Raw genomic sequence first — 22,491 nt, forward strand, 5'->3', positions numbered from 1 at the left:
CCTAAATATGCACAAAAAAAATGATGTATTACAAAATGCAGGCACATAACAAGATACAAGAGACTGGGAAAAATGTCTGAGTAGATATTCCATGCTGAAAGCTTCAGTAAATGTATATATATATATTAAGAAAGATACAATAGACGTCTTCATGAGTATGTGGCAAATGGAAAACTTCATAAACCTGTGTAACTTCAGTTAGATATTTCAATGGGAAAGTCCCAGTGTCTATCAGCATGATATGTTATTACCAAAAGCAGCCCTATAAAAATGCCATGAAGAAATCATAATACAGTCAACCCCAGGAAACATTTATGGATGTTTCAATATCACATCTTCATCAGTCAAAATCTTCCAGAGTAACATCGTGTATATATACTATTATATATGCATGGATACAATAGTAAAACACTAACACGTTAAACAACAAAATGGTTACACTACTGAAAATACTTGTGTGGAACCAATATTAGATGATGTGGTCATCATTAGATGATGGTCATTAGCCCTGTTCTTGTTAGCACTGGTCTTTCAGTCAAGATGTTTTTCCTAATATTTAGGAGGAATCTCTTTTCTTGCAGTTTGAATCCGTTGATTTGTGTCAGTTTCTCTGGACCCAAGGCAGGGTCTTCAAGAAAGAAAGAAAGGGGCCTCCTTTGTAATGTCTGAATGACCTACCTTTATCCTGATATGCATCTATGCATTCACTAGGATGGAAAAATCATCCTGATATTCTTTATGTGTGCATTTTGTTATTCAAACAGAAGTGCTAGAATGTTTGCCTAAGCAATGTCAGCCCAAGAAATATTGCTGCCTTATGTAGAACAGCAAATCAAGGACACAGAGCCAACTGTGCTGTTTTCCCACATGAAGCAGAAAATCCCACAAATACCCTTCTTCATCCCTGGCAGTAAAAATTACAAAGCATTAAATAAGTGACAGTTTGCTATCTTCATGACACTCCAAATCTGCTACATGAAGTGACTGTCTCACTCTGCCCAACAGTAGGGTCTCAGAGTCAGAAGAACTGTATGAGATACCACACTGTCTTGTACTTTTTATGAGTATAATTTGCATACTAAAATTTGTAAACTTTCTCCCCATTCTTGGGGAGACCTGGTCTTCACTGGAGGTCTCCCATCCAAAGGTTAACCAGACTTAGAATCACAGAGATGGAAGATCCCACAAGGGCCATCCAGTTCTTCCATATTGTTTTCTCAGCAGGGGTGGAAATAAATTAAATCTTTTTTGAAATATGAAACTCAGTTCCTGATGCAAATGAGCATAACTCCCATCAAAGTCATGTGGAGAAGAGACATCTGGCTCTAGTTCTCTGAAGCAGTAGCTCTCAGTATCTGTCAGAACTAATATAACCATAGTGAAGGGATCTTGATTTAGCCTTCCCAAACCTCTCATCCCCCAGATGTGCTGAATGACATTTCCCTTTCTGCCCAGCTAGTATGACCACATGTGAAGGGATCATGTTGAGCAAGTCTGTTTTACACAGTGTGAATTTTACACCTGCTTAGATGACAGTGATTTCAGGCAGATTTTTACCCAATGTGACTATCTGAGCCATGAGCCTTCAGTGTCCTTTTGAACTTAATTAAAAAGCTAGCTCAGCTGGAGAGATTTCAGGATGATAGAAATGAATCACGACAGCAGTGAATGTCATGACCTAAGATTATTTGGAAAAAAAACATTGTAGTACTTGAAATCTCTACAAGGCACCAGTGTCAGTGAGATTTTATTGACTTGGTTTCCTCCACTGAAAGTCTGTCAGACAACACTGGTTGAGTCTCCCTTATTCCTTAATTTCAAATATGCTCCAAAATTCAAAACTTTTTTTTAAATGGGTGGCTGAGATAGTAACACCTTTGTTTTCTGATGGTTCAATGTACACAAACTTTGTTTCATGCACAAAAGCATTAAAATATTGTATAAAATTACTTTCAGGCTATGCGTACAAGGTATATATGAAACATAAATGAATTGTGTGTTTACTCAAGATATGTCATTATGTATCTGCAAATATTCCAGAGTCTTAAAAAATCCAAAATACTTCTGGTCCCAAGCAGTTTGGATAAGGGAGACTCAACCTATACTCCAGTTTGGCAGGATTTGTCCCAGTTTCTCTGTTCATTAGAAAACCCAGCATGCATTATATGATGCTGAATTGCACCTCTTGCCATTTTAGCTATGGCATTTCCAGAACTCTTTATTTCCCAAACCTGTCTGTTTTTTTACAGGTGAAGCAGAGACAAATTAATTCAGTAAATATTACAGCATGTTAAAGATTCTTTAAAACAATGAACAATGAGGACTGTTATCTATGAAGTGGTTCACATATTATGTTAAACAAGATGTGTGAGCCAGTGTATGGTGGGTGCACATCAATGTGTGCAGATTGCATGCAGATCTATAATCTTACAAGCTAGGGCCCATATGTTTTTAAGTTCTTAGAAATTTTTCTACATTAAACAAATGATTTGACATGTTATGAATAACCTGTAATTTGTACACTTTTCCTTTTGCATGACAAATCCCGCACACTTTTCTTGAAGTCCATTCCTGGTTTCTTGGGAAACTACCATATTTGGTGGCTTCAGTTAAATAGAAAATATGATTTGCTTTTAGCCAGGAAAATTGAGGTGGCAAACATCAGAGAGTATGTCATCCTAAGGAGCGCTAACAGTATGCCAAACCACTTTTTCCCCAGTGCATGGACATGGTTTGGCATTACAACTAAACTTCATATTTACCTTTTCATAAAACAGTCCATAAAACTGTTAACTAAAGTCAGTTCTAAAATCAAAATAACATAAACACAACTAGCAAAATCTTACAATGGGACGGGCAACAGTAGCAGGTCCAGGGACCATTTTCTCTGTCCTTGGAACTCTGCAGGAGTGATACAAAATGCCAAAAATGCCACCCTCACCAAAACAAAAACAGATATGGATGGATTTTGAAATGAATTTTAAAATGTTAATAGAGCAGGGGGTCATAGAATCATAGAATCATAGAGTTGGAAGAGACCGCACGGGCCATCCAGTCCAACCCCCTGCCATGCAGGAAATCCAAATCAAAGCATCCCCAGCAGATGGCAATCTAGACTCTGCTTAAAGACCTCCAAGGAAGGAGACTCCACTACACTCCGAGGGAGTTTGTTCCACTGTCAAACAGCCCTTACTGTCAGGAAGTTCTTCCTAATGTTGAGGTGGAATCTCTTTTCCTGCTCCATTGCTCCGGGTCTTAGTCTCTGGAGCAGCAGAAAACAAGCTTGCTCCCTTCTCAATATGACATCCTTTCAAATATTTAAACAGGGCTATCATATCACCTCTTAACCTTCTCTTCTCCAGGCTAAACATCCCCAGCTCCCTGAGTCATTCCTCATAGGGCAAGGTTTCCAGACTTTTCACCATTTTAGTCGCCCTCCTCTGGACACGCTCCAGTTTCTCAATGTCCTTTTTGAATTGTGGTGCCCAGAACTGGACACAATATATGTCATCTGTGAATTTGATAAGTATGCTACCAATTCTGTCATCCAGGTCATTGATAAAGATGTTGAATAACACTGGGCCCAGGACAGAGCCCTGTGGGACCCCACTGGTCACTTCCCTCCAGGATGAAAAGGAGCTATTGTTGAGCACTCTTTGCGTTCGGCCGGTCAACCAGTTACAAATCCATGTAACAGTTATTTTGTCTAGCCCACATTTTACAAGCTTGTTTGCAAGAATGTCATGGGAAACCTTGTCAAAGGCCTTACTGAAAGCAAGATATACTATATCCACAGCATTCCTTTCATCTAACAAGCTGGTAATTTTATCAAAAAAAGAGATTAGATTTGTCTGGCATGACTTCTTTCTCTGAAACCTGTGTTGACTTTTTGTGATTATGGCATTGCTTTCTAAATGTTTACAGACGCTCTGTTTAATGATCTGTTCTAGAATCGTTCCTGGTATTGATGTCAGACTAACTGGATGATAATTGTTTGGATTCTCTTTTCCCCCCTTTTTGAAGATGGGGACAATGTTTGCTCTCCTCCAGTCTGCTGGGATGTCTCCTGTTCTCCAAGCGTTCTCAAAGATTATTGCCAATGGCTCCGATATTACATTTGCCAGTTCTTTGAATACCCTTGGATGTAGTTCATCTGGTCCTTGAGATTTATATTCGTTTAGATTAACCAGATATTCCTGTATTATCTCTTTACTTATTCTGTGCTGAAATTCCCCAATTCTGTTCCCTGCTCCACTATCCTCAGGTTGAGCACCCTTTCCTCTTGTGAGAAGACTGAGACAAAGAAGGTGTTGAGTAATTCTGCCTTTTCTCTGTCCCTGTTAGCATTTTGCCATCTTCTCCACGCAGTGGCCCTACCATTTATCTCTCCTGGAGCTCTTTTTTGGCTAGAACAAAAGAAGATCAAGGGAGTCTGGAGGCTTCAAAGATCACAAAAACAACCTTGGGGGTCACATGCAGCCTCAAGATCCAACTTTATGTGTGCCAGTAGTAATGTACATGTCTTGTCATTGTGTGCGTTAAAGCTGTTTCCAACTTATGGCAATCCTAAGGTGACCCTATTGGAGAGTTTTCTTGGCATGATTTGTTCAGAGGGAGTTTTCTTTGCCTCCTTCTGAGGGTAAGAGAATGTGACTTGTCCAAGGTCACCCAGTGGATTTCCATGGCCGAGTGGGGATTTGAACCCTGGTCTCCAGAGTCCTAGCCTAACTCCTAAACCACTACACCATGCTGGCTGTTTCTGTACATTAATACAAAGAATAAAAAAGATGGCAGGTGTGGCAAATGCTTGTCAAAATGGCAGCTTCAGCATTTCAGGGAATTGTTAAGTGGGCTCCTGCTGGTAAGTTAACTGGTAAGCTGGTAAACTGGTAAGAAGCCCTTAAGGTGACTCATACGGGAGAAGGCACCCTGAAGGTATGCAGGGCCTAGACTTCACTGATGAAAATTAATTAGTTTTAAAAACTTAATTAAAATTAATTAAACCAGTCAACCTCACCACTGTTTTCCATGAAAGGAATTTATGATAATAGATTAATGAAATGTGGTTGGTATTTTGTGCTTTGCATTTTTCTGCTCCTGCAGTCTGACCTTAGGTGTGTTTGCTCAGAAGGAAATCTTGTGATTCAGTGACAGCTGTTTCCTGTTGAAGGTGCTTTTAAGTAGTTTGGTAAAATGCATACAATTTTTTTTTCAAATTCACTGAAAAAATTGTTTCATTTTTTTTCCAGGGCTATGTCCATCTGGGATAACAACTTGCAGATTACCACAATGTGCAGTGTGGTGGGTGCATGGCTTGGAGCATTTCCTATTCCACTGGATTGGGATAGACCATGGCAGGTTGGTGTCCCTGTCTTACTTACACCAGCATTGCTGGATTGGACCACAAACCTTCTCAGTCTAGTTCAGGTTTCATTTTTTCAGCAACAGTTAGCCAGTTTCATTTGAGTCACAAGCAAAGTGCAGATATAGTACCCTGTCCTGCTGTTTGGCCTCTATCATACATTATCCAAAATATGGCTTCTCTGTGGTCTAATCCTTGAAAAACAACAACAACAGCACACACCCATAAAAGATACATAAACAATCTTGAAACAATAATAGTAGGATATTATAGAGTGTGGTGTTTATGTAAAAAAAGTTGTGTCTACAACCAGTCCCCCAAAAAAATCAACTATAAAGACAAAATTATACAATATACTCCAAGAAAATGATACACCAAATTTATACAGTATACATTAAGAATAAAAACATGCACGACCTTTAACAACAAGTCAACATGCACAGAACACTGCCAAAATATATAACACAACATAAAAAATTAGCTCGGAATGGATAAAAACACATTTGATACTCTGCTCAAAGTAAATAGGAAAACTTAAAATGAATAGTAAACCCAAAAAGGCTTCTGTGAAAATGCACCTTCTGTCTGTTTACAAATCTGTGATAGTATTTTTGCTTGTTGGAATTGTAACTATACATAACAGAAACAGTTCAAAATGGGTGGCAAACAGTCTTGATGAGATGACCACTATCTCGAACCTTTTGTAGTCATTTTTTAAAAAATCTTCCTTAGTAAGGAGTTTTCAACAATTTAAAGTGCCAGTTATAGTGGTACATACTTTTGCAAAGACAACAAGGTCCTCTGTGTTGGCATTTTCAGTAAAGCAGGAACTTTCTATTATATACTACCATTATTATTTCAAGATTATTTATATATCTGTCATGTTTTTTTGATTTGTGGATTTTAGGTAGAGACTCTTTGCATTTTTGTTTGTTTGTTTCTAATCCTTTTTCAAGCCATCTAGATTTGTGACTATCGCCATGCCTCCTTGTAAAGTTTTTAGCTGTTAAAATCATGCATTTAGAAGTATGAAGTTAAGATACATTTAAGATGTTTACCTCTCGGGGACTAGGATTTTAAAAAGCATCTTACTTTGTGTGAGTTGTGGAGTATTTTCTGACCTCAGTGAGAATTCCACTTAATTGCAGGAAATACAAATGGCTAATTGAAATGGCTGTTTGTGCAGAATCATATGTGTGGCAAACACCTAATGCCAGCTCACACAAAGTGGAATGAAAATGAAATCAATTCCTCCTTATTGAAGATATTTTTAGTTCACTTGTCAAATCAACCTAATGATGCTCAGAACACATCACTTTGGCAGAATAATACGTACACACACACACACACACTTAAAAAATCACATGGGACATTTTTTGGTCCCAATACATTACATTGCCTGGTATAAAAAAGTAGTCTAAGGGCCAGAACAGACTGGCAAAATATGCTGGTTTCCTGGCAGCTTGGGGGCATGGAGTATGCACGATGAATGCCCCCAAGCTGGCAGGTAGCTGGTGTGAAGCCGCCCAGCCATTTACACAGTGGCAGCTTCTTGGCGCTCCAGCAGCATGGTGTTTAGATGAGAAGCCATGGCGATGGCAGAAAGTGTACCCCTTTTCCAGCACAAAGCAGACAGACATTTTGCTTCTTCTTTTTGCACCAGAAAAAAGTCAGATTGGGGCCATGGCATGTGGTTGCCGCGGCCCTGATTTGGCACTCAGTCTGTTTCTGCCCTTTGTTAAATAGATTTGCAGACATATATTCCCAACTGTATTTTGTTTGAATTTAAAAAAAACACAACTTACCCATACTTGCAAAGTGACTGAAATTTAGGAAATGTTTGTTGTTGTATGCCTTGAAAGGTTTTCAGAGGCTGAGAGCATGTGACTTGCCCAATCCATTGGGTTTCCATGAGAGTGGATTTGAACCCTGATATTCATAGTCCAGAACTCAATACTCTCAAAGGAAATGGTTTACAACTTATCATTTGACAATTCTAGAGAATGCCTGTATTATAGATCTAATTCTGTGTGGATACTGCAACAAAACATGACTGAGGATCTAAAGTGCCTGAAGATTAATTTAGGAAACATATTCAGGTAATTCAGCAGTTCAAGGCCCAAGCATCATGTGACAGAGTGAGCCCCCATCACTAGTGCCCCCCTTCTGCCAATCTAGCAATTTGAAAGCATGTAAAAGTAGAGAAATAGGTTCCACTTCGGTGAGCAGGCAACAGCTCAGTTCAGTTCAGTTATGCTGGCCACATAACCATGGGTCATCTTTGACTACACTGACTCTTCAGCTTAGTAAGGGAGGTGAGCACCACCCCCTACAGTCAGACACAATTTGACAACTTTGTAAAAGGGGAAACCTTTATTTTTACCTTTTATCCAGGGTAGTTATGTTTGCCATGCAGCAAAATAAAATAAAAAATCCAAATTCCACAAAATAGTGATACAGTACATTTATTATTGTTGTGTGCCTTCAAGTTGTTTCCGACTTACGGCGACCCTAAGGTGAACCTATTATGGGGTTTTCTTGGCAAGATTTGTTTAGAGGCGGTTTGCCATTGCCTTCCTCAGAGGCTGAGAAAGTGTGACTTGCCCAAAGTCACCCAGTGGGTTTCATGACCATGGTGGGAATTGAACTGTACTCTCCAGAGTTGTAGTTCAACACTGAAACCACTACGCTACGCTGGCTCTCAATTGGACTACTGTAATGTAATCTACAGAGAGCCAGTGTGGTATAGTGGTTTGAGCATTGGACTGCAACTCTGAAGACCAGGATTCAATTCCCCACTTGGCCATGAAAACGCACTGGATGTCCTTGGGTGAGTCACACACTCTCAGCCTCAACCTCTCAGAGTCATAGTCCAACACTCAAACCACTGTGCCACACTGGCTCTGTCCTAAACAATTTTATGATGCAGCAAATGGGGAGAGCCCACTGTATTTCTGTCCTGCCATTCAGACCCACAGTACTTAACAACAATCAATTAAATATCAATTAAAAATAAATGCACCACCTTCCGGAGCGGCATCAGCAATATAATTGCATAATATCACTGGAGGGTGGGGAAGAGATCAAGGGCACCTTAAAGCAGAGCAAAACTAAATGGTTTTAACTGTTTTCCCAAAAAACTAATTACAGAGCAGAGCCATATAGGCAAGTGATGCTGTTTCAGTGCTGCCACCAAAATAGGCCCTTAAGGACAATATGATTGAGTGTCCAGTTTCAAGAGGCAGCGTGGTGTAATGGTTTGAGTATTGGACTCTAGTTCTGGCGAACCAGGGAAGCAAAGGCAAGTCTCCTCTGAACAAATCTTGCCAAAAAGAACCTGTGATAGGCTCGCCTTAGGGTTGCCATATGTTGGGAACAACTTGAAGGCATAAAACAGCAACAACTTGCTTCATTGCTGAAAAGTGATACAGCTACTTTGACAATGGGAGAAGGACAGAGGGCAGTTTTTAGGGTATTTCCTGGTCCAATAAAATGTCCTCCTTTCATGTTAATGGACCCCCAATGTCAGTCGTAGAGTTCAGTCCACACAGCCTGTCAGCATTTGTTCCTCTGATGTCATGGGGGCCACGTACTCTTACACTCTGTGAGAAGGTGGCCTCTGGTGGTGTAGCTTCCTTCCATTAAAAGCACTTAACCAAATGCATTTGAAAGGGCTCTTGGCTTCCAATTGATCTGCAAAAAAATGCCATGGCCAAGCCCTGCACTGAAAACACACGTTGCAGTTTTCAGTCAGAGTCCTGGCAAGCTTCAACGTAATAAATGCTTATGGGGATAATGTGGAGCTTGCAGAACTAGAGGAAATCTGTAAATTCAGCCATTTGATGCTGTTGTTCATTGATGCCATTTTAGAATTTGCAGACAACCCCTTTTTCAAACCAATTGCAAAAGCCTACATTTAACTGGGATGGGGTAATAAGAATGGACGGAATGTATTAAAATGGTGGTGAAGTTGGTTCATATTCATAATGACAAGTGGATTAAAATATTCTCACAGAGGTACAGTCCCAACCCTGGGGAAAAGAAATTTTGGTATTAATCATTCTGCAGCCTAAATGTCTCCATAGTTTTCCTGGTGTGGAGGCACATTATTACATTTAAGATATAAATGAGTCTGGGTTGACTCTATCCTTTGCCAGTGTGTGAATCTGTGGGGTGTGCGTGTGCAGATGTACAAAAAAATGTAGCTCAGAGATCAGAACAGTTCCTTGTTGGACTGTAACTCATGAATCCCTCGGTCAGCCTGGCCAGTGCTGATCAAATTCAGACCTAGTGAGAAAAAAAGTTCATATTTTTCGGTCTTTCTTTCTTTTTCTTTTTAAAGAGGCAGAAGGCCAACTCCACACCCATTTACTTTTTGCCCTTGAGAGGAGACGTGTGCTAGGGCATGTGCATCCAAATTCAAAACAAACTGAGAATCAACTGCTGGAATTAGAAAGGGCAGAAAGCCAGGACCTGGGCTGGATTCTTGCCTGGCTTGGAAGCACTAGCCAGCTTGCCTGGAGGGGAGAGGCAGGAGGAATCAGTAAGGACTGTGTGGATGGCTAGAAGGGAGATACCTGTTTTGTTTTTTTAAAAGAATGACAAAAACTACTAGGATCCTGTCCAGCCTCAAAGTGAGATAAGCTGGATCGTGGTGATGGGGGCATTTCTTTAGGCACCCAGGAAACTGTTTCTAGAAGGATAACTGTATGTATCTTGTTGTTTTGTGGATGGGACATCTCCAAGTCTCCCTATCTTCAACTGCTCTGCTCAGAATCTTGCAGGTCCAGGCCTGTGACCTCCCTAATTGACTCCAACCATCTGACATATGCAGTTTTCCTCTGTTTGAACTGCTCTCTACTTTTCCTACCATCATTGTCTTTTCTGGTGAGTCATACCTTCTCATGACGTGGCCAAAGTATGACAGGCTCAGCTTAGTCATCTTGGCTTTCAGGAAGGTTGCAGACTTAATCTGTTCAAGGACCAATTTATTTATCTTTTTGGCTGTCCATGGTATTCTCAGAATTTTTCTTCAGCACCACATCTCAAATGAGTTGATATTTTTCCCCATCCACTTTCTTCATTGTCCAGCTTTCACATCCATACATGGTGATTCGGAATACCATGGCTTGGATGATTCTAACTTTGATGTTCACTTCATCTTTAGCAGCAAAAGACCCAGCAAAGATTCTGGTGACATGTTAAAAAAAAACCAACAACCTTGTTTGTCATGGACCAGGACCCACTCTGTCTGTTTAATGATCTCTTGTTTCACAGAATCTTACCATGCTGTAAATCTGTTAGTTCTTCATGTCCCACAAGACAGTATTTTAGGAACTTGATTTGGCATTAATGTTTTCCTATACAATCATCATCCCACTAGTAAGCCATGGGATGTGGTGTTCCACTGGGATGTGATGGCCTTCAAATTGGCAGTACCTTCCAGTTCATCACCACCAAATTATGACTCCCCTTTATTCACCTTGTCTCTTTATTATCCTCTTTCTAACATAGGTGGTGTATAGACCGCCCCTTTCCCCGACAGATTGGGGCCTGAGCTGCCACAGCGGCAGCCCCGAAGGTCCCGATCTGCCGTTTTTCTTGGCTTTGGGGAAGCAGCAAAAGGCCACTTCCCTGTGGCCTGGAAAGGGGTGTCCTTCATGCCCCAAGGACACCTCAACAGTGGCGGGGAGAGAGAGAAAGGGGCCACTCAGCTACTTTCTCTCTGTATCGCCAGCGTTACGCGCAGCAGAAGGAGCTCCAAAACGGAGCTCCTTCTGGCGCCACTGAAAGGGCGCCAAGACGTAACGGCTGCGCCACGCCATTTCAATGCAATGCGGCTGTTACGTCAAAATGGTGGCACCTGTGTGAACAGGGTGCTGCCATTTTGTACATATTCCATACGTACTAGAGTTGCGGGCGTCTAAAAGAGACTCCCCCAGGCAACCCTAGTATGTATGAAGTACGTACAAAATGGCCCATCTGGACAGGGCCATAGATTAGTATGAAACTTTCTTCTCTCGTAATGTTACAAAAGCATCTTGTAAATTGACACTGATCTGAGTATTGTCCTAGATTAAGGCAATACAATAAATGACAAGTTCGCGTGGAAACCATAAAGACTGTTTTTATTGGTAAAGTAAAACCTTGTACCCCAAGACATATTGACAGGGAGGATTGCATTGTTTTTGGAACGGAGGCTTCTGTAAAGGTTGTGGTTTGAAAGACTTATACCTGCTTACATTTGGAGGGAGTTGGGAAATGCTCTTAATGCCATAAACTGAGATTTTTAATTAAGTAAGTCCAAAAAACAGCATTCAGTCAGCCAGTGCTGCTTTTATCCCAGCCACTCCGCTTGATTAATATGTTTGGAAGACTTTTTCGTCAAGGTATTTTCCTGATGTTTCTTGTTCCATTGGAAGACTACAGTAGAATCTGATTTCATAACCCACTTAATGCCGTGTTACAGGGAGAGCAGAGCTTTTTTTTTTACTAGAACCTTGGCTTCCATCGAGAATAATCTGGGACAAAAGATATGCACTGAAAATGAAAGAATTCTAGCCCCAGGAATTTGCTTTGATTACCAAAATTGAATTATGCTCACAGTCCTTACAATAAAATTTACTTCATTGTAGAGGGACGATTTGAATCAGGGCAGAGAATCATTTTGGAGATTCAATTGGAATTCAAAACCTCCTATTAATTTATTGCAAATCACTAGAGATCTACCAGTAAAACCACATCTACCTTGGCTCACCCCCATCCGATTATAATCTAAAGAAGGGATGAGTAAAGTGTGACCCTACAGCTACATGAGGGACCCAGTATTGCCATAACAAGGCAAGTTATGGCCCACATTGTTTCCAAACTCCCTTAGACTGACCTTTTTGTGGCAAAAAGGGTGATTACCTCTTCTGAAAGCCACCAGGATTGGTGATTCACCTTTGACGTATGTTGCAGGAAGATCCCACACGTGAATATTACAAACATATTTTCACAACCAGAAGTAAACTTTGACTACTTAATTGTTTTTTGTTGTTGCTTGGTTTTTAGCATTCTTGGTAGCCTAGTCAGCCCCCATAAAGGGTCCTGAAGACAGAAAATTAGCCCTCAGATTCACCAAAGTAGACCACCTCTAGGTTTGTCCATTTTTTTGCATGGCATTCACACAATTGATTGTAGTTTTCCATAGCCTTTTTCCAAAGGCGCTAAGAGAAGATGTTCTTGATATGTTCCCTACATCTGAGTTACTGATGTGTAGATGACAATTTGTCATGATCTGGAGGCCTTTCCTTGTCTCCTGTCACCTTGCAATAATGCTGCAGAATGAAGCTAGGTAGCTAGCAATGTGAAATATATCTTAATGTAGAAATAACTCTGCTGGTTCCCTGTTTATTTCTAGCACACAGTGCATAATGTTGCTTTATAGCCCTTTATGGGATGGGACCTACTTATTATCTAAAGAGCCACCTCCTTCCATAGTGATGTGTCTGACTGTTGAGATTTTCCTTTGGCCCTTCTCAGAAAATATCTCTCTTATGGAGGTTAGATGGGAATGGCTGGAAATATAGTCTATTCTCTAACAACCCTATAGCTACAGAATTTACTTCCTAGGGTTATTCAACAGTACCAATAGGTGAAAACCATGTTAATATGTCTGAGTTTGTAAAGGCCATTTTACGGCTGATTTTGGATTTGTTTTAATCTGACTTCTGTTTTTCTTCATATTGATCTTATGCTATTTTGTCAGTGTGATCATAATAATTTGGTTATTTCCAACTTTGGCAGCATCTTAAATTGCAAGGCAAGTTATAAATATATTCAATAAAATCCTTGTGACTCTGGGATACTTAAAGGCATGAGGGTGTGACCTGAAGATCCTAAATTAGCAGTCTTGACACTTTACCTACTAGGCTCTGGTTTTTTAGGGCCTAACTTTGAGAAAAACAAGTAAAGTTTGGACCAGGCCTATAGCAAGTGGAGAGGGGAGAGCAAACAGTTTTGCTCTGGGCTATAGCCCAAATCCAGAACCAAACCCCCACAGGCTATGAAAGGAAGAAATTTGTGGTGAGAAGTCTAATGGCCTAATGCCATAGCTTGCCCCCATTTCTGAATAATGGCAACTCTTTGCATTCTCCAGACTATGCATTTATTATTATTATTATTATTATTATTATTATTATTATTAACCTTTATTTATAAAGCACTGTAAATTTACACAGAGCTGTACATATAATCTTTTTAATTGGATGGTTCCCTGCCCTCAGGCTTACAATCTAAAAAGACATGACACAAATGGAGAAGGGAGTGGTGGTGGGGAAGGGGATCAGGTCCAGCAGTTCTTCTCAACCTCCAAGGTCTGGACCAAACCAGGTGGACTGGAGGGAGGACTTGGCTTCTTGGAGCTAGCCTGCCTTCCTCTCCCTCAAGATGGAGGATGAAGGGAGGGCTTGTCTTCTTCCAGGCAGGCCTGGTGGAGCTAGCCTGCCTCTCTCTCCCTCAAGATGGAGGATGAATGGAGGGCTATTCTTATTCCAGACAGGCCTAGTGGAGCTAGCCTGCTTCTCTCTCCCTCAAGATGGTGGATGAAGGGAGGGCTTGTCTTCTTCCAGGCAGGCCTGATGGAGCTAGCCTGCCTCCCTCTCCCTCAAGATGGTGGATGAAGGGAGGGCTTGTCTTCTTCCAGGCAGGCCTGATGGACCTAGCCTGCCTCTCTTCCCCTCAAGATGGTGGATGAAGGGAGGGCTTGTCTTCTTCCAGGCAGGCCTGATGGACCTAGCCTGCTTCCCTCTCCCTCAAGATGGTGGATGAAGGGAGGGCTTGTCTTCTTCCAGGCAGGCCTGATGGACCTAGCCTGCTTCCCTCTCCCTCAAGATGGTGGATGAAGGGAGGGCTTGTCTTCTTCCAGGCAGGCCTGATGGACCTAGCCTGCCTCTCTCCCCCTCAAGATGGTGGATGAAGGGAGGGCTTGTCTTCTTCCAGGCAGGCCTGATGGAGCTAACCTGCCTCTCTCCCCCTCAAGATGGTGGATGAAGGGAGGGCTTGTCTTCTTCCAGGCAGGCCTGATGGAGCTGAAATTTACTGCTTTATTCTTAAATTTATACCCCCTCTTCTTGCCTAAAATGTTAATCAAGATGGATAACAGTAACAAAACTAAAAAATAACCAAGCAGACCTCCTAGAATTTCAGTGAAATCAGCTTTAAAAAGGCAAATCAATTCAAAATATAACAAATGGGGCATGTCCCATAAAGACACTGAAACTATTTTGGGCTTTTCCAAAGTGTTTGATTGAATTATTGCTTGAAAGGCTGTGTATGTTTTCCAGGCTTTTACTCCCTTGCAGTCTGACATCTGGATCTGGACCAATCCCACTTCCAAAACCTGTGGATTGCTTACTCCATATAAACTGGGCAACCTGTGTAAATTGGCTTTTCACGCTGAAGAATTTAGATTGGCTAGATGAGGAGAAGCATCATGGAGCCTTCCAGGACTAATTGGAATGTAACTTCCAGCATTCCTCATCATTGTCTATACCAGCTGGGAGTTGCAGTTTAGTGACATCTGGAAAGCTGCACATTGGTTATATAATTATTATTATATTAGCTCCCACTGCTGGCATTCGGGGTTTAGTGACATCTAGACAGCTGCACAATTCCAATCTGTGGCCAAGATGGCCACACACACACACACACACACGTCTATTAATACCGATTTCGCCAACTATTTCATTACTAAGATCACCACTATTCGATCTGTGGTAGTTCTTCCTGATTTGTCTTCTACCCCTAATCTTCAGGCACCTTCAACTAAAACACTCTCTGTGTTTCCTCCTGTTTCTTTGGACGAACTTTCTACGCTGCTGAACTCTTCCAAACCTGCAACCTGTTCTCTTGATCCAATTCCCTCTCATCTTTTAATTTCTATAGCCCCTTCTTTTCTGCCCTCGCTTCTCTATATCTTTAATCTCTCTCTCTCCACAGGCTCCTTTCCTTTGGACTTTAAACATGCTCTCGTTTCCCAAATTCTGAAAAAATCTTCTCTTGGCCCCTCTTCTTTGTCTATCGTCTATTTCTCTTCTTCCCTTTCTTTCTAAGGTTTTGGAACGGGTCGTTTATTCTCGCTGTCTTGAGTTTCTCGAAGCCAACTCCATTCTCGATCCCTTTCAATCCAGTTTCTGTCCACAGCATTCTACAGAGATTGCCCTCACAAAGATCTTGAGTAAATGGCCTTTACTCTGTTCTCGTTCTTCTTGATTTGTTTGCAGCCTTTGACACCGTGGATCACTGTCTCCTAGTTATATCCTTTCTGACCTCGGGTTCTCGGACTCTATTCTTGATTGGTTTAAAACTTATTTGTCAGATAGATCTTTTGCAGTGGTCATGGGTGGTCAGACTTCACCCTCTGTTCCGTTATCTGTTGAAGTTCCCCAGGGCTCTGTTTTGGGTCCCCTACTGTTCTCTCTTTACACATTGTCCCTAGGAAAACGTATCAGCACTTTTGGTTTTTCCTGTCATCTGTACACCAATGACACTCAGCTGTATCTTTCCACCCCTGACCTTTCTCCGGTATTTGAACAGCAGATTTCATCTTGTTTTACAGCTGTCTCTCAGTGGATGCGCCATTGGCATTTGAAGCTCAACATGTCCAAGACAGAGCTTCTTGTCTTTCCACCTAAGTCCACCCTTCAATACTCCTTTTCTGTTTCTGTTTCTGTTGACGACACCTCTATTCGACCGGTCGAGGAAGCCCGCAGTCTTGGTTTCATTTTTGATTCTTCTCTGTCGTGTATCCCCCAGATCCAGGCCACAGCCAAGACCTGTAGAGTTTTTCTCTTCAATATTGCTAAAATCCGTCAATTTCTTTCGGCCTCTACTGCCAAGACTCTGGTCCATGCTCTGGTCATCTCACGACTAGATTATTGTAACCTTCTTCTGGCAGGGCTTCCTCTCACCTCCATCCTTTAATTTTTGTCCAGCATTCAGCAGCATGCATTATTACATCTGCTCGCCGCTTTGACCATGGTTCTCCTCTATTATCATCCCTTCACTGGCTCCCCTTTCCCTTCCATGTTAAGTATAAGCTCCTGTTGTTGACTTTTAAAGCCCGGCATGGGCTGGCCCCTCCTTATTTATCTGAACTTCTTTCTCCTCATTTTCCCTCTCGTACCCTCCATTCTGGTAGTCAAGGTCTGCTGTCCCAGCCTAGGATCTCCACTGCCCCGTCCTGGATTCGTCTCTTTTCACTTGCTGCCCCTCACTCCTGGAACCTCCTTCCCCCACGAACATGGCTCATCACTTCTTTAACCAGTTTCAAAACTGAGTTGAAGACTATATTCTTCAGGGAAGCGTTCCCAGGCATTGTGTGATTGTTTATCCGATTGTCATCTGATATCTGATTTGATAGTTGATGTTTTTTAATTTGTTGCCTGCTTATTTTTATCTAATTCTATCTTATATTATTATCTATTGCTTTATATGTATTTTGTAGAATGTACACCACTGACAGGTTTCATGTTTATTGATCTTATTGTTTATATGTACAGCGCTGTGTAAATCTACAGCACTATATAACAATAATAATAATAATAATAATAATAATTGTATATTGTGTAAATACAGTCAGCCCTCCTGGTTTGCTATCTTGCCATTTGCGTCCCTCAGGTTTTCGTGGATGGCAAGCCGGCAGGGACATAATGGGGCGGGCTTCCAAGGCGCGTCCCCATTGTAATCAGTGGGGCTTCAATATTGGTGATTTCCCCGATTCTCGGGGGGGGGGATCCCCCATAAATCGCAAGGGACAGCTGTATATACAGGAGCCCTGGGGGCACAGTAGTTAAATGCCAGTACTGCAGCCCCAAGGTTGTGAGTGATCCCAGGGCTCCAAGGTTGAGTTAGCCTTCCATCCTTTCGTAGGTCAGTAAAATGAGTAGCCATCTTGTTGGGGGCAATTGGCTTACAGATTGTAAACCACTGAGAGAGTACCAGTTCACTGACAAGCAGTATAGAAATGTAAATGCTATGCTTGCTATTGTTATATTGGATTTTAAAAACGGAGGCTTGCAAGCTTGAGTCATAGTTCCACACTCTACATGCATATATAGAGTTCCATACTCAGTTTAATGTTTGGCTTTGAACAAGAATTTTAATGAGGGTTTTTCCAGTCCAGCCATCCACCCACTCTGCCCCACTGTCGGAAAGTATATTTCAAGCTGTAGTGCTATAATTTAAATCCCTTCAGCTGGAACATGAAATGGATTCTGAGAAAAGTTTAAAAGGAGTTTGCTTTGAATGAAATAGGGAGACCTTGGGGTATTTCTTCTTGAAGGTTTCTCAAATTGAATAAGGATGTTTATGTCTTCCGATTCTTCACTCCTCCCCACTTTTAAATGGTTCCCCTTTTCTTTTTGCATGCAAGTAACTTTCAGTAATCTGCAGGGTGGGGTGGAGTGGAGTGGGGGGAAAGCCTGCAGCTTTCAGTAGAAATGAGTTCCTGCAGAGATACTGTATCTATTTAAAATGCAAAATGAGCTATGAAATCAAAGTAGAAATAAAATTAAATTCTCTGAAAATAGAAATAGTCTCTCCCCCTCCCCAGAATGTGTCATGCTAAATATGACTTAATCTCCCACCCCTAAAATAGGCTGATAGCTCCAACGTCTCTTTATAACTGTTGCTGTCTTTCTTTTAACTTTGCATACTCCAAGAAACTCCTGAAAGGCATAGTATTAGAACTGAAAGCAAAAGCCTATCTACGTGACCCTTGGCATATTTCCTCCCCCTTCCTTTAAATCATAGTCTTTGTTTCGGATACATTCCTCTGAGAATGGCAGTTGTGTGGGCCTTTTTGAAATCTTCGAACTGCATCTGAAAGTAGAACAGAGAACTGTTGAAATGCACTAGTTTGACTCAGGGAATATTGAGGTTCACTGGCATCACTGGGCAATATGTTGTTGTTCGCTGCCCTCCAGTTGGCCTTGACTCTTGGTGACCCCATGGATGAGACATCTCCAAGACCTCCCATCTTCTACTTCTGTGCTTATGTCATATAGGCTCAGGCCCGTGGTCTCCCTGACTGAGTGTATCCATCTGGCATGTGGTCTTTCTCTTTTTCTACTGCCCTCCCCAGCATCATTGTCTTTTCTAATAATGAGTTGTGGCTTCTCATGATTTGGCCAAAGTATGACAACCTCAGTTTTGTCATCTTGGTTTCCAGGTGGAGTTCATTTATTGGTCTTTTTGGCCGTCCATGGTATCTTCAGCATTTTTCCTCAGCACCACATCTGAAATGAATTAATTTTCTCTCTATCTTTTTCCTTCACTGTCTTGTTCTTGCATCTATACATGGTGATGGGGAATGGTTTGGACAATTCTAACTTTAGTGCTAAGCTGTATATGTTTAGACTTTAGGATCTTGTTTAGTTCTTTCAGGGTTGGCCTTCCCATTCTTAATCTTCTTCTGTTTGCCTGGCTGCACTCCCCATTCCTATCAATATTTGATCCCAAGTATGAGAACTCTTCTACTATTTCTATTTCCTCATTATCTAGGGCAAATTTGAGGCAACATATAGCCATTCAGATATTGTTGGACTGCAACTCCTGTTATCCCTCAGTATTGATCCTGCTGCCTAGGGCTTGGAGGGCAGTCCCATAGCACATGCAGAGTTAACTACCCTTTTTCTAAGGGTGCTGCTTCTAATCTCATGTGAAAAACAACAACACAGTTAATCTTAAAAGATGCTGCTACACCCCCCCATCCCCTTTCCTTCTTACTTTTTATGCCAGTGCCTGTGTAGAATATACAAAGTTAGAGTTTATTAGTGAAAATGTATAGTTAACACTGATCCCTATTGCACTTTTCATTTTGCAGTTTGATTTTTAAAAAATCCTCCCCAAACCCCATAATCCATATTAGCTTTTCCCCAACCAGATATGTTGGGCTACACTTCTCATTGTCTTCCAGACAGCACATCTGCTAGAGACCAATTTGGAGAAGGCTGATCTTCCCTCATGAATTCATTAATGGTGCTGTGTCTGCATTTTATAACTCAGAATTGTTTTTGTGGGCAAAAAGTAGCATTTGAATCATCTGTGAAATGAAAACGTGTGCGAGAATTTGCTTTACATTTTAAACCACTTGTTTTTCTTAATGAGATTAACTAGTTTAACTCTGCCTTAATATTACCACCCGCTGTGCTTTTAGTTGTATCTGTCTTTGTGAGCTGCCTTGAATGCCAGTCTATGGAGAAAGTTGGAATAAAAATAAATGTACTACTACTATTATTGTTATTATTGTTGTTACTATTATTCCTTCCCCCTAGTACTGAGACTCAAAGTAGTTTAAAAAAATGAAAACAAATAGAGATTAAATACCTGATCATACTAAGATGGCAATATACATTATTTTTAAAATGCAGTTAAAACAACCTTTAATTAAAACCATTTAAATTCCATCAAAAAAGAGAAGATGAGCATGTCATAATAACTAAATAAAAATTGAGATGACCGTAGTGGCAAACTGCCAGAGGAAATCTGTGGCTCAGATTTTGCCAGTGCTGTGAAATTGGCAAACTGTTCTCCAGCTTTCCCCTGCTTGGGGAATAATAACGCTGATCTACCCTACTGGCTTTTTGTAAGGATCACAAGATAAATATATGTGTAGAACACTTTGAACAAGAGCCAGCGTGGGATAGTGGTTTGAGTGTTGGACTACAACTCTTGAGACCAGGATTCAATTCCCATTTGAAACACATTGGGTGACCTGCTCTCAGCCTCAGGGGAAGGCAGTGGCAAACCTCCCCTGCACAAATCTTTCCACAAAAACCCCATGATAAGTTTGATTTAGAGTTGCCATAAGCTGGAAACGACTTGAAGGCATACAACAGCAACAACAGAATACTTTGAAACAGGGCTAGCCTACTGGTAGGCTGTGAGAAGGTTGCCTCAAGCTGCATTTGCTCAAGGTTGTGGTGGAGCAAGCAGCTGCTGTATGCCATCATTTCCTGCCCATTCCTGTATATTACAGGCAACTGGCCCTTCGTGCCTTAAGTTATTTTGCTGCCTTGAAGTGAAGTGGAGGATGATGTCCCATCACCAGTGCCGAATGTACCTTTAATAGCAAGTCCACTCGGCTTGTGTAGGTGGAGAGGAAGAAATAGCTCCTTGCCTTTCTTTCTGGGCAGCAAAATATTAACGATAGGCTTTGCTTTATAGACTTCAGCATTTGTATATGCTAAGGATAGGAACAGTGAAACTTGGAAAGGTTGCGGAGAAGCTCAGAGCTTGGGAAAGTTACTTGATTAAAGAACTGTCCTTAGCATTTATTTTAATTTTATTTATTTCAAGGATTTATATCCTGGCTTTCTCCCACAATGGGATCCAGCTTTCCCATAGCTAGCCACTGGTCATGCCAGCTGAGGAATTCTGAGAGCTTTTGTCTAAAAAGATAACTTTCCCAAGTCCTGCTCAAGTTGTTAGTTAGATGATGCCCACCACCTGCAATGGTGGCTGGTGGCTTTCAGGTCATTGTGGTGGTGAATCTGCTCCTGGTTTACTCTAAATTTTAAAAGGCCTGTCCATGTTGCTGACTTGTTTGGGGAAATAGAGTGAGGGACCCCATTAACATGGAAACTGCCAGGGTCCTCACACTTTGCAGTGTCTTCAAAAGCATTGTACCCTGTAATGACAAATTATTGATTACACATTTGAAAGTATAGTACTGAAGCACTGAAAAAGTTCCTTTTTGACACCCATCACAAGTGGAATAGGAGCCTTATTGGCCAGTCAGTGTGTGGGTCTGTTCTGACACTTTCTGCAAGTATAAAATGACCACAGCTCGATTGTGTATCATAGGCAGGTGTCACCATTACAGGTAAGCTTTTGTGGTTGAACATTGCTGGGTGGTTCAGGCTCGTTCACCTGTTCACTCCAGTTTCCCACTATGTGAATATAGCTGGATGGGATTGTCTCCTCTGCCTAACTCCAGTCAATACCTTTCTTTGTAATGACCTGACTTCTGAATGGAAAGTTTTCATGTGGTTGCAATATTTGTACACTATATAATAGGCTCTCATATGGTTGAGTGCATGCCTGTAGAACAGGGAGATAAAAGGAGGGAGCAAAATGATGCCAAAATGCATTTTAGCAGTGAGCAGTCCAGGTCTAGTTTGTGACTACTGAATTAAGCATTAGTGACCACCTATATGATCAGAATTCCTGTGAAACATTCTAATAAATATTGATCATCTTCTGGCCAGGATCAAGAGTTACTTGTAAGTGAACCTCATGTGTTCTTGTGTGTGTGTCCAGCAAAGGTATGTTTAGGGGTTTTTTAACCATCACTCATTGCAGAGTGTTTTCCAAGTGCTCCTCCTTTCATTTGCATTGTAGCTTCCATTTGAAAAATATATTTCAAAGCCTTGTTGGGAATACTTCATTGAGCAATTGTCGTTCCTGGCCTACGCTCTTGCTAAAATTGCATAAAAGAAAAATGTGTCAAAGCTTAGGTGCAGAACAAGCCACACCATCATCTTGTCTGGTCTGAAAGCATTCTGAAGAAAATCCCGTAAAAGACAGGCCAGTCCCTGGGCCTCTTATAATGATGTTGACATTTATAATAGAAAGGTGTGGGTGAGTGAAAAGGTATGGAAAGGCAAAGAATGCTTACCAAAGGGACTTTTATTTTTATTATCTGGATTAGAAAGCACTTTCTCATCAAGAATAAGCTATACTTGCTTGAAATTGGCACCGAAGCATTTGGCAGGCTCCACTTAAAATTACAAGTACTGTATAGGAATTAAATGGTAAAGCCCCTCCCCACAAAACCCTGAGATAATTGATTTATAAGGCAGGCCTGATAAAGCTCTCAGCCCCTCAAGACTTCCCAAGCTCAGTGTTCCACTGCATCATATAATTGTTTAGCCCAGAGCCAGCGTGGTATAGTGGTTTGAGTGCAACTCTGGAGACCAGGTTTCGATTCCCTGCTCAGCCATGAAATCCATTGGGTAACCTTGGGCAGTTCACATACTCTCAGCCTCAGGGGAAGGCAATGGTGAATCTCCTCTGACCAAATCTTGCCCAGAAAACCCATTGATAGGGTCGCCTTAGGGTTGCTGTAACTCGGAAATGTCTTG

The 22,491-nt window shown here is 41.3% G+C and overlaps 1 protein-coding gene across 2 annotated transcripts in view; it reads left to right on the forward strand.

The window, feature by feature from the left end:
• The window catches only part of PIGF (phosphatidylinositol glycan anchor biosynthesis class F), a 44,672-nt gene that overhangs the window by 15,667 nt on the left and 6,514 nt on the right, over nt 1-22,491 (forward strand). For both annotated transcript variants that reach the window (XM_089529150.1, XM_089529151.1), the window contains one exon: nt 5,250-5,358. In XM_089529150.1, coding sequence (XP_089385276.1) covers nt 5,250-5,358 — 109 coding nt within the window. The remainder of the gene's footprint in view (nt 1-5,249; nt 5,359-22,491) is intronic.

Source organism: Sceloporus occidentalis, unplaced genomic scaffold, assembly GCF_023333645.1.
Source record: "Sceloporus occidentalis isolate IW3139 unplaced genomic scaffold, rSceOcc1.0.p SCAF_6, whole genome shotgun sequence".
NCBI classification, from domain to species: Eukaryota; Metazoa; Chordata; class Lepidosauria; order Squamata; family Phrynosomatidae; genus Sceloporus; species Sceloporus occidentalis.